This window comes from Mirounga angustirostris, unplaced genomic scaffold (genome assembly GCF_029215605.1).
Source record: "Mirounga angustirostris isolate CCGP_5_RB_7025 unplaced genomic scaffold, mMirAng1.0.hap1 SCAF_3, whole genome shotgun sequence".
NCBI lineage: Eukaryota > Metazoa > Chordata > Mammalia > Carnivora > Phocidae > Mirounga > Mirounga angustirostris.
In genome coordinates this window covers 118,673,917-118,690,522 of record NW_026991711.1, presented here as the reverse complement: position 1 = coordinate 118,690,522, position 16,606 = coordinate 118,673,917, and the positions used below count along the sequence as shown (strand labels likewise).

The following is a 16,606-nucleotide window of genomic DNA, read 5'->3' as shown; positions in this document are numbered from 1 at the left end:
CATCTTTGTCAATTCCCATGTTACATAATTTCTTTTTTTCTACACCAAGGAATATTTGTTCCCTAAAAGCCAAACCTCCTAAAAAGATAGGGATATTAAACCTAGAACACTTCAATTAGCTGTGGCAACTTGCACACACAAAAATTATTCCATCCATTTTATGAGCCAGCCAACAACTTGAATGCTTTGATTTCACTTTCTTTTCAGTACCGAGGAGATTTTTAAACTGGTTCTGCTTTCAATCCCCAATAAGACCATCTTTGCTGATCTCTTAATCCGAAGTATTAGAAACGAAAGTGTGGGCAACGGATGAATATGGCATTGCTATAAATAAAGTTTCAGTTTATGAAAGAGTATCAAACTAACAGCAGGTCCTCCATATAGCCACTATAACTTTGTAGATTCCAAATGGCATTAACCCCCAGAGGCTATGACCGCAAAAACTGAGCCTGATTGTTTACCCAGAGAATGTGTTGCTAAATCAGAGGGCCCTCCCTGTCTATCCCATGCCCAGAGCAATTAGGCTTTCCCCTCCCACTAAAATAGAAGCCACAGACAAGTGGCTCTCAGGACAATTAAGACAAGCTGACAGTTTTTCACTAACGTACACAGTGAATGTCTCAAAAAAAAAAAAAAAAAAAAACACCCACACACATTTCTAGCTTCTTTAAAAATCTGAAGACCTGACAAGACTGGTCCTGCACTTCTGTCTGACGCTTCAATATCTACTTTCTCCCCCTTCCTCCAGGAACTTGATCTCCCCATTTCCCACTCATAATTCAAAACTGCATCATGCACCAAGGTGATCTGTGTGGCCCTGGGCCTATATCTCTCTGGATTTGTGACCCTTTTACTTGTAGATAACAAGTGGAAGCTAGCCAATTGCTTTTGATTTCTGAATGCCTGTTCCCAGAAGGATGAGTCAACAATGCATGACACCATTTCCTATTTACTGTCTATTTAAATCCAGAGTTGAACAGGCCTTATTTTCCCCAATGTCTGTGTTGGTCTCCTTTGAACACATTTCCCACTTTCTATGCAAACGTTCCCCTTTGTAACGTGTCAAATGCTAGCATCTGAGCACACTGCCTTCTCATTTTGGCAGTAAGAGAAAACAGACTTTAAGGACAAATTTCGCTACAGATAGCTTCCAAAATTTCCATCTAAGTCTCCTCTATGTATCGTGACCAAATTTAAGGCAAACATCTCTCTTGTTTCAAGTATACAATTCATAAAGGGCTCTGGTTTTTTTCTTCCTTCACACATTCTAATGCCTTTTACAACAGACATGAGCTGAGTAAATGGCCCCAAATTGGTCTCTTTTAGGAGATAAATCCAAGAAACAGTTAAGAGGCAGTAACATTCAAAGACCAAACCCTATAATTCTTGTAGGTGTGGCAAAGAATAGCCAAGAGGGGACTGCTGTGTCACTTTTGTTTCTGTTGTTTGAATTTGGGATTTTTACTAAGGCACTATGGTATCCCAGCTGTTCCGTCACTTTGGTTACAAATATAGTCGGTTTCAGACAAACTGGTACCCTGTAAAAAGGCATAAGCAAGGTTTTCAAAAACACAGCCTTGAATCAGTCCAGCAATCTGCTGCAAGTTAGGAATGATTTCCCGAAGCATCCCTTGTGCTGGGCTAGAGCATCTTTTTCACTGCAAGGAGTGCTCACTGGCCTTCTTCCGCAGCTCTGCAGCCACGGTAAGTTCTTCTTCTCAGGATACGCTCATCCTCTCTCTCATCTTTACAACAGCCCATGCCAGCAGGCATGGCAGGTGGTAAAACAGATCCCAAGAAGTTTATAACTTGACCCCATGTCAGATACATAGTGACAAATCTAATGCCTAGCCCCAGGATATCCAAACAGTATCCAATCCAGATTCTTGAATATACAAACGTTGTGGGCAGAGGAGACTACCTGTCCACCAAGATTCCTCCTTCCCCTGCATATGTCAACCGGTCACTCGGAAGTGGCTTTTCACCCGGGCCGCTGCACCTAGGTGGCACATTGCTACTATTTCTCACAACCTGAAACACAAGGGGAAGTGAGGCACATCCCTTCTGGGCAAAGGTGGCAAGGAAGTGGAGTATCTCTACCCTCGCTTTCCCATCGGCTAGCTAGATGCAGGCATTTCAAAGGCACAGGAGCGGTAAGACCCAAAAAGAAAGAAATCTGGCAACCCTCCCACCTACTAGGAATATCTGTGTCAAGCTGCTAGAGGAGTAATTCTCAGAACAGGTCAGTAACGTTCTGAGGTTTGGTACAGCACATAAGCATTTAGTTCCTAAACTTTTACACTAGATTTGTCACAGCGCAAGGAAATACAATGGGTCAGGTTTACCAAGCGTGGGGTTGCAGGACTGCATGACACGGAGAGAAATAAACAGGTCTTCTGGTGACAGGGACAACGTTTTATGTACACGTCTCATGGAGCTTAACGCTCTTAAAAAAAAAAAAAAAAAAAAAGGGAGGTGGAGGGAACAACGTTGAGGCCCTGAACAGCAGGCAGGCTGCGTCAGGGAGGCACGTGATGGTGGCGGCCTCTTCCGGTTTCTGTACCCTGACTTGTTTCTCAAGAGGGAATAGTCAGGGTCCTCCTAACTCCACTAAGGTACCACACAATAACATACTAGAATAGCATAGCAACCTGGGGAGGACATAATTACCAATTTAGTTTGTTATTTCTCATTTCTCCCACCCCCTGATGATTCAACTAGCTGTATCACTCATTCCCAACATCAACAAAAGAAAAAGAGTGGAAAACCTATTCTCTAGAAATCTCACCTCATTTTACCATTTTTATGGATACAGAATGTACCATCACATGTTAGGTTTTGGGGGGTTTTTTTTCTTTTTTTTTTTTTTTTTAAGCCATTTCTATTTGGGCTCTTTGAGGTTCTACCTAATAGCAGCTTACATTCCACCAACTGGTAGAGAAAACTATCTTTTCAAAAATAGTAACTCAGGTACCACATATGACACATCCTAAGCCCTAAGGATGGAACAGAAAAAGATGCCCAGGTGTAACCAATATGGGATACCTAAATATAATCACCTTGGCTGGAGGCAAAACTTAAACCAAATTCCAACAGGTTTTTATATAACTGATCCCACTGATCCTTAAACACTAAATGAGGAGAGTACAATGAATAGCGGGTGTGTACGGGTATCTAAGAAATCTGGGCCATAGGATTCCAGAGCCTCCAGAGACATTAAATGTCAGGACACCTTCTAGACCGTACCTCTGATCTTCTCTCTACTCGTGACTCTAACAAACGCTCCAAACCTCCTTAGCCACAAACCACGTCATCTCGATGCTGAGGGGCAGAGCCCACTCAGCATTACTGAGCATGTGGTTTGTGGACTCTGGACGAGAAAAAACACGCGGTGCCCTGTTCTGAGGGACCATCCCAGGGATTAGTATCACATTAATGCTAATCCTGCAGCTGGTCTGGCCAAAGAATTCCCACCCTCATCCAGGCCCTGGAACTCTGAATAGGCAGCTTATGTTTTCCCAAAGTGGCATGAATAATCAAAAGAGCTAAGCCTACCTAGCTAATTATGGCCAAAAACAAACCAATTGGCTACCTAAAGCCAACCTCCAGCCCACTGGGGCAAGCAGGAGGAGAAGGGGTAATAAGCCTTCTCTGTTCTGCCGGGGCCCTTCGGGTTTTGTGGGAAGGTCCCGCTGTCACCAAGGTGCCACCAAAGCACTGCACACAAATTAAAATCAAAGGCCAGCTAGGATCCAGATTATGTCCAAGTTGAGGAAGCACTCGAGCTCCTGTGGACTGGGTAAGATGCAAGAGATCAAATATTTAATTCTTATAATACACCCAGTTCGATTCAAGGGGATTAAAATCTCAAATTCAGATTCAGCTCCAACTAGAAACACAAACCCCAAACACGCAGTTTTCAAAGAGCTACCAGATCACATATAATCCTAATGCCTCCATCCACCCACAGCCCCTGGCATTTGTAAATTTTAAACAAGGCTGATCTAATGTGGAAATTCACTGTGCATACTTCCCTGCTATACAACACAGTCTGCACAAAATTTACGTAACTGACTCTTTCCCTTCCCTGCTGCTCTAGGTCAGAGTGTACTTGTGTTCATAGCTACTATGCTAATTACTAGCCAACCTCCAACAGTTTGAAGAGCACTTCCAAAATTCAATGGAATAATTATAGTTAAATTTTCTACTACTCAGTGGTGCCATAGCCAGCCAACTTCTCCCTCATAAATGTCCTTCTGTTTCTACTCAAAATGGGCTTTCTCCTTACATGACATTAATAGTACCAGTTTCCTTCTACCATGTTAGTAATAATTCATTGTCTAGCCTTACATTTGAGATTTTCAAAGCTAAGAGAAAGTAGGGTGGGACACAAATTTTCTCCAGACTGCATCAGACTAATTTTCCCCCACTGCTGTCTATACAGCTTTTTCTTTAGAAGGGTAGGGCCAATAATGGGGACAGGCTAGAAGAATTCAGTAAGGAGGGACGCAAAATGCTGACCTGGCTCTCTTACTACCCTCTGATGTTAACAGTCAGATCCGACCTAACGTGGTGACGTGTCTTCCTCAAGGTCTCTTAGGCCTCAACAACCCCAATTACTTTTTCCAACTTTTCCTCTCATCTTGCAACCAAATTCCCAGGAACATTCAACTTCATGGTCAAACCAACCTGGATATCCTTATTACACCACAGTAAGAGTCAACTCACTACAGAAGACAAGACTTCCCATTCTCAAGCTAACCCCGAAGCCTGGTGGTGGGAAGAAAAGAGAGGTGGGGTTTATTTTCTCTCCTCCACAATTACTAACCAATGTTAGGTCTTTTGGGCAATGAACATACGTTAACCTGTATGACTTCTCCCCACAGTGACTTGTCACAAACAAAAGCATGCCACTTCTTCAAGACAACCTGCATTCTCTATGTTACAATAGCTTAAAAGCTCCAAAGGCAATGAATTACACAAGAGATAAAAAAGCTAATAAAATTATTCACATGATCCTCTTTCTGATTCTCTGCTTGGCAGCACACAACTTCCTTTTCCTTCATTAGTTCCAGAGCCTTTCTGTCCTTGAATATAGAGATTTAAGAATGACCTCTTATGACAGGAAATTAAGTGACTTACCATTTATCGAGCACCTGTTAGGTCCACGATCAGTCATGGGCTGTGTATATACAGGACCTCGTTAAATGCTAACAGCTCTGTGCGGTAAGCTCTGCTCACATACAGCAGAAGTAGAACTCAAACCCAGGACTGCCTGATTTCCAAAGATAATGCCTCCTCTGCCAGGCAGCCTGACAACTGGAATCAAAGCCTGAAAACTTCTTTCAAAGCCAACCCTCAGTGCAAGTACACCACAGGATTCAAACGATCCTGGAGCATTCTCCAGGTCTGTCTCACTCACCTTCAAATTTGTTATAGTCCCAAGAAAAGCTACTCTATTTAAACCTCAGAAGGAACATCCAAAGAAAAGTTTACTTAAGACAACAAAAGACCTCCTTGTGATGGCCTGGAAGTCCACCCTCACAAGAAATTTGCCCTTCTCCAGGCTAAAGGTCGCCCAAGGTACAAATTTAGAGCTTTGAACAGCCATCTGCTGATGCATCTGGAAAACAAAGGGAGGAGACAGGAAAAGGACAGGAGGCAGCCAAGTCCCTTCAGATGTCTCACTGAGCTGTGTGTGTACTTCCTGGTGCATCCTTAGAACAAGACTGTAAATTAACGTGGGTGTGTCAGACCTTAAGAAAACTGGCATGATTCTCTCATGATGCTTCCGCTCCACTTTGAATTATTGCAAAATCAGAAAATGATTGAATCATGATGTCAAGCTTTAACACGCTCAATCAACACAGGCAATACCAGAACGCAAGTAAAGTGGAGATGAAGTCGGATTCATCTGAAGCTCTTTAAAAAATTCAACCACTGGTCCCAATTTATGAGAGAAAACCACACAGTCAGCATATGAGTACCCCACTTTCCTTTTACGCAGATATTAGCCAAATGCTGATAACAAACAATAGCACAAACCGTATTTCATCAAGTTTCATACAGAGAGAGAATCTTGTCTCAAAAATAGAACGCTGCTCAGATTGAAAATGTTCAGATTTCATCTTAAAACAAACACATGGCACATTTATTTCTCTTATTTAGCCAAAGAACTGCACGTTCTGCAGAATTCTAACACAAATTATGGCACCTGAAACTAAAAATGGTACATCTGATGTTTAAATGACTAAGTCAAAATCACATTGGTTTCAAAAACAATGTTGCTCGCTCACTTCCTGACAGTTAGAATGGACTATGTTTCATCCCATACTATGATCCATAAAGAAATTAATCTTTCTCCATTTGTTGAAAAGTGGAGCCTTAGATTAACTGTGCACATGGAGTAAGTTGGTAGACAAAACACATTTTAGACTTTCAGTTACTAAGACACTGATAAGTAATCCTAGATTAACTCAATTCCTCTTAAGTCTAGTTTTCAGTGTTTTCACACTAGTATCTCAATTGAATCTTACAGTGAGCCTGTGAGGGGAGGTTCCCTCCTCCATTTTTGGATGAAGCCAACAGAGAACTACTATTCAAGAAGATCATTTAAAGCTATCAATAGGTTTCTAAAGGTGTTATTTTTTCTTCATATGATAAAGAAAATAACAACTGACCTTAAAAGAACCATTATTTTCCAGATCCTTGCAGAAAGCAGCAAAACACCAGCTGAGCACTTAGCCCAAAAGTCACTCTGCCCTTTGTAAAGGAAAACACAATCATTCAAAACAGAGGCAAGGCAGTCTCAGAAATGCACTTTTTTTTTTTTAAGATTTTATTTATTTGATAGAAACAGCGAGAGAGGGAACACAAGCAGGGGGAGTGAGAGAGGGAGAAGCAGGCTTCCCGCTGAGCAGGGAGCCTGATGTGGGACTCGATCCCAGGACCCTGAGATCATGACCGGAGCCGAAGGCAGACGCCTAACGACTGAGCCACCCAGGCGCCCCTCAGAAATGCACTTCTAACCATGAAAAAAGAAAAATAAAGTAAGGTGTTATAATCTCAGGATTTGCTGAAATGAATAAATTCCAAATCAACACTTTAAAGAAAAATAAGGGATTAACAGAGGCAAAAGTAGGTACATACACTTTGACTTGCCATGCAGTGTCCATGTCTTCAGCCGACCCCACAGAGCTAGGCTCTACGCCATCTAAAGGACTTGAGTAAAACACTTTGAGCACAATGTTCATTTAGCCCTAACAGAACATCAGTAAGAAGAAAGAGGCTGAGCACACACTGAGTGCACACCGGCAAAGGGGGGCCATTCACAAAGAAACAAAGACGCACATGGCCCAGAGTTCGAAGGCAGAAGAGAGAACACATTTCCTAAACTCAGTCATATTACAATCTCTCAACTTCCACATGGAAAATGAACACCATTTCACTCTGCAGGTAAGAGGAAAATTGATTAAACTAGTATTATAAAAATCCCAAAGTAACCAACTGCTCAGAGTACCCATCTGCTGCCACATTTTTTTTAATTAATTGTCACAGGCATTTTGTTGTTTCTTTATTAGAGAGACAGAGAGAGAGTGTGAGAGCACACACGGGAAGGGCAGAGGGAGAGGAAGAGAGAGAATGTTAAGCAGGCTCTAAGCCCAGCGCAGAGCCTGATGTGGGGCTCCATCTCACGACCCTGAAATCATGACCTGAGCCGAAATCAAGAGTCGGACATTTAACTGACTGAGCCACCCAGGCGCCCCTGGTGCCACATTTTTTTTTAAGTTCAAGACAAACAGGCAGATGCAGGAAATGCATGGAACTATTGAGCTGAATAAAAAAGATGGAGGGGGCCTGACTGGCACAGTTGGTAGAGCATGGGACTCTATCTCAGGGTCATGAGTTCAAGCCCCATGTAGGGTGCAGAGATTACTTAAAATTTAAAAAAAAAAAAAAGATGGAGACTATTTAGTCCAAAAATCTTCATTTCAAAGAAAAGAAAATTTTGGCATAGAAATTTCAACCTGTTTAATGTAACATTCACACCCTCGGGAGCAAGAACAGGTTTTTGGGGGGTTTTTTTAAAGATTTTATTTATTTATTTGACAGAGAGAAACACAGCAAGAGAGGGAACACAAGCAGGGGGGGTGGGAGAGGGAGAAGCAGGCTTCCCGCTGAGCAGGGAGCTGGACGCGGGGCTCGATCCCAGGACCCCGGGATCATGACCTGAGCCGAAGGCAGACGCTTAATGACTGAGCCACCCAGGTGCCCCAAGAACAGGTGTTGGATTCCTACCATTCTGCGTCAATGCAGACACAAATCTGACAAAATGAAGTTCTAAAAACCTAGATGTTAAAAGTGAAAGAATTCCACCAAAATTGAAGGCAGCCTGAAGATGGGTATTACAAAGACCATTAGAAAGGACAGAAATAAGGGAAGTGGACCATTTAAGGGATGTGTTAAGCACCAACCATACTAATTGGGCAGGAGTGCTTTACTGCGAGTTAGCAATGGCTGGCAAATGGAAATATTAATATTAGTCTTTTGTTTGTCCCTTCAAATTTCAATAAAGTCTCTATCTCTGAAAGGGTGTAGATCGCTACAAGCAGGACACTATTGCCAATTCATGCTCCAGTTCTCACAGCAGGCCCCGAACCAGACTCCGGTACGGGAGCAGGAGTTCACATGCAATTTAAGGCAGGGCATCAACAGCTCAAGAGGGAACAACCCCACGTGGGCACATCTGGATGGACACTCCACACAGCCATAGGCTTTAAGCATTTTCATGCAACAGTGGTAAGTAAATGTCCAGACAGACCAGAAAAATAGCATCAGACATTGCACTAGAAGGTGTATGGCATGCTGTAAGAACTAGGAACACTTTCTATCCCACAACTTGAATTATTGCCATCCAAAGTCACTAATGATTTAAGAGCAATAAGCACATTATAGAATTATAAAACACAATTTAGTTAAAACACCAGGTTTCTATAAACTCCTGCTTCCAAGTATAGAAATTTCTCCTCTTCACAACACACTGTATATTAGTCCCCTAAAAAAGACAAATGGTATCATTTCAGAAAAGATATGAAAAGAGAATTTGCAGAGTTGGCATCTGCTGTATACTCAATGCATCTGGCGTGAAAGGAAAAGGCTCTTGAATTATAGAGACGGGATTACTTAGAAGATACAACAAGAAATCAAATGGAAAATATATTACAAATGAAAAGAAAAACACTGCAGCAATAAGGCCTATTTCTGTGGCATGTTAAGCTTCAAACCGGAACAGATTACTACAGCTGCCCCTTTGTTTCCATGATAAATTTATACACAAAGTAATTGTGAATTGTGATCTGCTTACTTTTTGCCCCTCACTCATATAAACCATGAACTTCTATAACAGCAGGAACCAGGCCTCTGATTTACTATGGTCTTTGTGAACACGGAACACAGAACCTAACACATAGGAGTCACGTAAAACATTTTTGGAGTGAACACTTTACCAAACAATTGGCAAACATTTTCCCAATTTGATAAAATGCCAAGTTGGCAAGAAGAGGGGGGAGACAAGTACTTGTGTGTGAGTACTTGTCATTTGGCAATACGGCAATACAGTAAGACCCTTTAAAAACAAAGGCCAAGTTTCCATTTTTCACTATTTCACTATTAAGTGAAAAAGACAAGAGACGGCGCAGTACATTCAGTGTCCTCCTACTTGGTTTTGCTTTGAAGGCAATGGGTCCTTACTCTGTGTAGCGACAGCAAGCTCGTATGGCCAGGGCGTGCACACCACACAAGGCCGTGGGGAGTCATCCATAGCGTGACCTACATGCAACCCACATATCCGATCTCAGGGGCCTGTTTGAATACATAACCAAATTCTAGAAGGAGTGACAAAAGCACTTCACAGAGATCACTCAGAATGGTTATACTGGGGAATGGAACGGACATTCTGAAAACATGTGAAAAGGGTAGAAGTCTTACTTTTCACTTCTACCCTTCCCATGTATTTTCACTTCATGCATTACTTTGAAAGTTTTAATCTCCTTTTTAGGAGGGATTTTATTTATTTATTTGACAGAGAGCAAGAGAGCACAGCAGGGGGGAGGGTCAGAGGGAGAGGGAGAAGCAGGCTCCCCTGTGAGCCTCGATCCCAGAACATGGAGATCATGACCTGAGCTGAAGGCAGACGCTTAACCGACTGAGCCACCCAGGTGCCCCTAGGAGGGATGTTATGTTGCTGGAAGGAAGGAAAGAAGGGAGGGAGGGAGGTAAAGAGGGATATGTAAGGTAAAACAACAACAAATGATTTTAAACTAACTTTTCCCTGCTTGTCTTTACTCTTCTGCATAATACATTTTAGGAGTCAGGGGTCAGAGCACTGGTTTTCATTTTATGCTTATTTGGGGCCTAATCAGGATCATTTCCTCTTCCCACTCATTGCAACATCAGACTGGGAGAAACAAACCAGGTGGGCACGATGCTCCCCTACGGGGCAGGAACGCATCCCTAGAGGGATCTGGAACACGAAACAGCAGGTCCGCCCGACGAACAGGCACCTGCCCCAGGGTGTCAGCATGCACAAGGCACCCACCCTGGATGCTGGGAGTGCTGGACTTTTGTTTCCTCGCATGGCTCAGTTGTGCTTAAGCATCTACTGTTCTTACAAATCCTTCTAGTTTTCTTAGAGTTATCTAAATGAACAGGTGATGAACTCGACCTTTAAGTACATTTCCTTAGGGTAGTTCAAACTGACAATGGCAACGGGCTACACACAGCCTTTCTGAAACTCTCAAGTAGCAAGCATATGCAAAACACATCACTGCTCTTCAGCCTCTTCGTGTTTTCTAAGAAAGACACACCTCAGCCTCAGCTGCCCATCAGAATCGTCTGGGGAGCTTTAAAAAAAAAACTCCCAATACCCGCACATCCCACACCTCAGACCAGTGAAATCAGAACCACTGCATTTCCCCGGATGATCCCAGGACACACTTCAGGCAGGGTATGTATTCACCCAGTTATTTGAGGAATTATACAAACAATTCTTGAGCACTCAGAGGGTACAGGAACACTGCCTTTGGAGCGAAATGTGAATAAAACCAGTGATACGAGATACTGAAAGGGCTGCTTACCTGTGTCTCTTTCCAGTGGCTGGCTGGGCCACCAGCAGCACCAAAGAAGGTCTAATAAACACACAAGCACCCCGCTAGACTGTTACTCCTGACACGTCTGGCTAAGCTGGTGGGCATTTCAGCCATACACAGCTATGCAAATAAATATCCCATGACTCACACAGCTCAAGGTCCACTGTGGCCTCAGACACCCTGAACTTCTCTTCCTTCCTCCCTTCCTCCCTACCTCCCATCTCCATTTATTCAGATGCCAGAACTCTTCAATAATCTTCCATGGTGGCAATGAGGTAGATAAAAAAACACCTTCATCATCCCGGAAACGACAGGCCCCTACCATAAATCTTCCATAATGTATAACCAAATGCTAATTGGGGCTATGTCCAACCTGTGAAGTCAGAATCTCCTCCAACAAAACAGTGCTAGGAAGCCTGGCAACCCTGTGTATTCTAGTCAAAGATCACACAGTTTGTTTCTTGGAATGCTCATTCCAGAGAGATGGGGCGGGACAGAGCATCACTTGGAAACTGCCCAGAAATATTCACTGGAAACATATGGAAAACCACAAAGGGCCCTGCCTTGACTTACTTAGCCTAAGCAGGGATTCGTATCTCTTTCCAATGTTACAGACCCCACCTAATGAGAACTCCATTCAAGATGTGATGGGTGGGGGAGGGGGGATGTTTCAGAATAAAACACCTGGTATAAATGTGACTGTTAAACTCTAATTGGTTCTGGCATATTAGGAGAGAGCACTTTTGTTATTTTACTTCAATATTATAATGAAGGAGTATAATTAGTACAAATATAAGAAGGACTCCTGATCATTCACTGTTCAGTTTTGGTTTTTGTTTGGAAATTAAGCCAGGGAACTGAAGAGTTGTCAGAAAAATATGTAATAAATAAAATTTTTACAGAACTGTCATTTGTAGAATTTTACCAACATCTCCTACACCTGCATTGGGAATCCTTAAGTCCAACTTCACGTTAATCAACAGCACAGAACAGAGGGAGACTGTGCAGTTGCTTGATCCCCAGCGGTTCTGTCTCCAATCCCACCGCAGCATATTGCACATTTACCCAGGAAGTAAAGATCGCACAGGCCTGTGTCCTTGGCTTTACAGCAAGGCTCCATATTGGGTTTTCAGGATGAAGTAGCAGAGAAGTAAGTAGGAAAATGGACTGCTTATCTCGTCTAACCCCTCACTGGACTTTGTAAAATGGACTAAGCCATTCTAGGCTTCAATGCCTACATATGTCAAATGAGCAGGTTGTGCTTGATTTGCTTACAGCTTCTTTCAGCTTCAAAACCTCTTCTAATTTACAACTAGGAAAAAGAAAAAAAAAAAAAAAAAAGACACCGGGAAGGTTGAAAATGAATAACCATTAGAGACTCGAACACTGCCACCAACACGTCTTTGATCAACATTCCCTGTGGGTGTCTGATGGATGTGTGTTATACCAAACGCTGTAGGAGACAAAAAGGAATGGTCAGACTCCTGACCTCTACAAATCTGGGAAAATATTTAACAAATGGAAATGATGTTCATACATGTATGTATGTAAAGCAGTTAGGCTATGGAGCAACGCAGTGTGAGACCATGTGACAGAGTGAGTTGTATACACAGAAAGGTAGGTCGGTGAGGATCAAGAAGTAGAAAAGGCAGTGAATGGTCTGCGGTAGGAATGTGGCAGGAGGAAATAATTATGGGACTACCAAATACCAAAAACTATAATCAGCGCTTTAGTTTCATCTAATTTAAACCACGCATCAATCCATGAGGTACCTAACACCACTGCACAAGTAAGAACATGAGGGCTCTTCACATTCAATGGCATGACCATGACTGTGTGTCTCACAAAGCTAAGGAAGGTCCACCCAAAGAAAGTGGGAGTTGAATTTCAGCCTATATATTGGCCTTTTGCGCTCCCGGAAACAGCACCCATGCAGGGACAAATGCTAAGAAAGTCTCTTAAACTGAGCACCTGACCCATTCTATATTTGCCAAAGAATGTCCCTAAATAAATGACAAAAACTTAATTTCATTCACAGGCAAAAACAAAAGGTCAAAGCCTGGAGCCTCAGCCCTGCGTCCCCAACAAAGCTACCCATGGCCCAATCCACATCATCTCGGGAAAAGAGTGCTTCTGAATCCTCCCCCTCTTCTGGTTCCCAAAGTTCAGTTCTGCTGCCCCATGGGTCAAGCCAAGACTTAGAAACAACCCTCTGAGAGCAACAAGGCGAGCAGAGGGCCAATCATCCCCATCCTTTTTTTCCAGACAGGGAAGGCTCAGAAAGGTTCACAAGCCTGTCTCCAAAGCCACATTACCGCTGAGCCAATACCATGGCATCCTACCCCTCTCCGAGCAGAGGCTACACAAACAAGAGCAAAGGGCCGGCCACCAAGTCAGGTGATCCTCGGTGACTTAATCGCCACAAGTAACATGTGGCGAAGCCCGACACCTAGTCCAGGACTCCAACAGAAAGAAGCGGATGAACGCGAGACAGAGAAGCTACATCATCAACTCATTAGATGGGGTAAAACGCTTTTGTTACACTTCATGTCTTCTCAGCATCTACCGCTCAACAGAAGTGCCCAAAACCTGTTGCTGTTGTTGAATTTATAAAACTAAGCAATGTAAATTATTAAAGGCATACGTTCTCATTTGTCTCAGTCAGTATAGATCCTATGTCCAAATTTTGCTTTTAAAGTCTGTATTCCAAGACAAATCCACACAAGCTGATGCAAGAAAGAAAAAAAGCAGTGGGGTTTCAAGTTCAGCAATTTCCCAACTTTTCATACATCAGAACAGTTCTGACAGATTGCCCTGCATTCCACATACTGTCAGATTCCCTCTTGGGCATCTTCCTGTGATCTTTAATAAGTTCAGATGCCTTCAACTGGATGAAAATCTGCCAGAAGCAAGATAAGGGCCATAACCTGGCAGAATAAAAAGAACCCCGCCCCCCCCCCCAAAAAATGAAGCCAGTGTATTTGAAATGAGCAAATAAATCAATTACTGAATCCCACATATATTAATTATGACGAGTCAAATTTCTCTCCCACCAAATCCACTAATCAATTGATATTTACTAAATATAAATGTGAACACATACCCAGCATGGGGGGGGGGTTCCTCATTTATACTACCTCAATATTTCTAGAGCATTCCTGCATCCTAAGGACAGAAAGGAATAATAAGCAAAAAGCAGAGGGCAATTTTCCCCTTTAAGGCTATGATGGAATTACTATCATGGTTGGCATTTTCCAGATTCCCCATTTCCAAAGAAAGTTTTAGTGGGCAGCTGACCTCAAACACTGTACCATCCTTATGAGCTTGCCTCCCCAGAATTCTAGTGACCTGAGAGAACAAGAGACTATCTCCCTAAACAGAGACAAGGTCCCAGGCTTCAAAGCAAACAAGGTTAATGGGCAGACCCCCAAAAGCCATAATACAACCATGTGCAAGACAAAAAGAATGGGGCCGGGCTAAGGACAGGACACAGGGCAATGAACTGGGCCGTTCCTGTCACAGATCATTCCAGGCCAGGCTTCCCAGATCCTTACCAAGGATCTTTGGACCAGAACACAGCTCCCACACTCTCCCTCCACAACACACACCCCTCTCAGGTAAGGAACCTCTAGCCTAACACTCTAGCTCTTTGGTGTCCAGTACATAAACCAAAGTATGTCCATGACAGCATGCTCTGCTTCCTAGAATTCCCAGGCAAAAGGGAGAGTGAACAGAACTCTGAATCCTAGATGACAGGTTAAGTGCTGTGCAGACCACCAGGATGGACTTTTTTTTTTTTAAGATTTTATTTATTTATTTGACAGAGACAGAGACAGCAAGAGAGGGAACACAAGCAGGGGGAGGGGGAGAGGGAGAAGCAGGCTTCCTGCAGAGCAGGGAGCCTGATGCGGGGCTCGATCCCAGGACCCTGGGATCATGACCTGAGCCGAAGGCAGACGCTCAACGACTGAGCCACCCAGGCGCCCCATGTATGGACTTAATCAGACCTCATTTAACACTTTACTAAGGCATCTGAGAGCAGGGCCTGACTCAAGGCTCTGACTTTTTCCTGCAGGGAACTAGCTTACTCCTTGGACTCCTTCCACACCTCTGGCTAACGATTGCTTCCGCTACTCTTTCCAGTTCCTTTGGGTGCTTTACAACACTTAAGAGTGACGCATTCTGATTCCTGAGCCCACCATTCCCAGCCCTGCGACACCACGGGTCAGGACATTTAACGTCCCTGAACCTGTTTTCTCATCTGCAAATATAAATACTAAGAGTACCTATCTCAAAGGCTGTTAGGAGAAATCAATGAATTAAATGAGTGAATCTTCACCAAGCACTTAGAACAGTGCCTGACGTGGTGAACACTGTATTAAATGTTTGATAAAATTAAAACATAACATTTTTAAAGTGGTTTCTTCCTCTTCACAATCAGCTAAAAAACCTGACAGCAAATCAGAGGATAATGCCATAGACGACAACTTAAAGATTGGACAAACAGAGCGAAGTTTCTTGGCTGGGGGGGGGGGGGGGGGGGGGGCACAACAGAAATGTTCTACAATTAGACTGTGGTGATGGTGGCACAATTCTGTAAATCTATTAAAAAACCACTGACACATCAAAATGAGTTGTGGCATAAATAATACCTCAATAAAGTATTTTAAAAAAATGAATTGAGACAACCACCTATCAACCTAACTAAATCAATTATGCAGTCACAACAAGGAAAATCAAAATTCGAAGCAAAGTCGGGGTGAGACTCTAGGACGCAAGCCCCTCCTCCCGGTGCATCTTCCCAGGGCATCATAAACACATGTGATTTCCTCACCCTGGGTATCCATGACTTAAATAACTGGCAAAACAGGGGAGCAAGAGAATCCCTAGGAAGCTTTTGGCTTCTGGGAAGAATGTTTCACACAGGCACAGAACGACTTACGCACTTGTGACTAGGAAAACATGCCTCGACAAGGAAGTACTTTCCCTGAATTTAAGCCTATTCCCCTAAACATGGGAAGCAGCACAGCATAACTTCACCAGCTCAGGATTTCTGAGGTTTGCAAGGCAAATGTGATTTCAAAGCCAACCTTCATGGCCTAGAATGGCTTCGTCAGACCTATCCAAGCCAGTTTCCTCATCAAGAAAACCACCCACCTTGCAGGCGTTACCAAGGAATGGAGACGGTAAGGGTCAAGCACCCAGCGTCTGGCACACGGCAGATGCTCCAACACAGTAGCACAGTATTAGCAATTACATTATAATTCTGTTCAAACACAATAAAATGTAAGCAAAGCTATCACAGTGCAAACTAACACGGCAGCTCATAAGCCTGCTCATTTACCCAGTTACACGATTCCTACAACATCAATCCCTTGTACTATCTTCTCTGTACTTCACTTTACTCAGTACAACACGAAAGCATGCTCTGACAACAGAATTGAGTCGTCTTGCATTTC

At 43.1% G+C, this 16,606-nt stretch overlaps 1 protein-coding gene across 9 annotated transcripts in view; it reads right to left on the bottom strand.

Moving 5' to 3' along the window:
- FMNL2 (formin like 2) overlaps positions 1–16,606 on the bottom strand; it is a 307,166-nt gene that overhangs the window by 211,215 nt on the left and 79,345 nt on the right. The window contains exon 1 of one of the 9 annotated variants that reach the window (XM_064586550.1): positions 5,143–6,864. The exons of the other annotated variants lie outside the window; for them this stretch is intronic. Coding sequence (XP_064442620.1) covers positions 5,143–5,145 — 3 coding nt within the window. The 5' untranslated portion in view covers positions 5,146–6,864. Of the gene's footprint in view, positions 1–5,142; positions 6,865–16,606 lie in introns of those variants that run through there. 9 annotated transcript variants of the gene reach the window in all.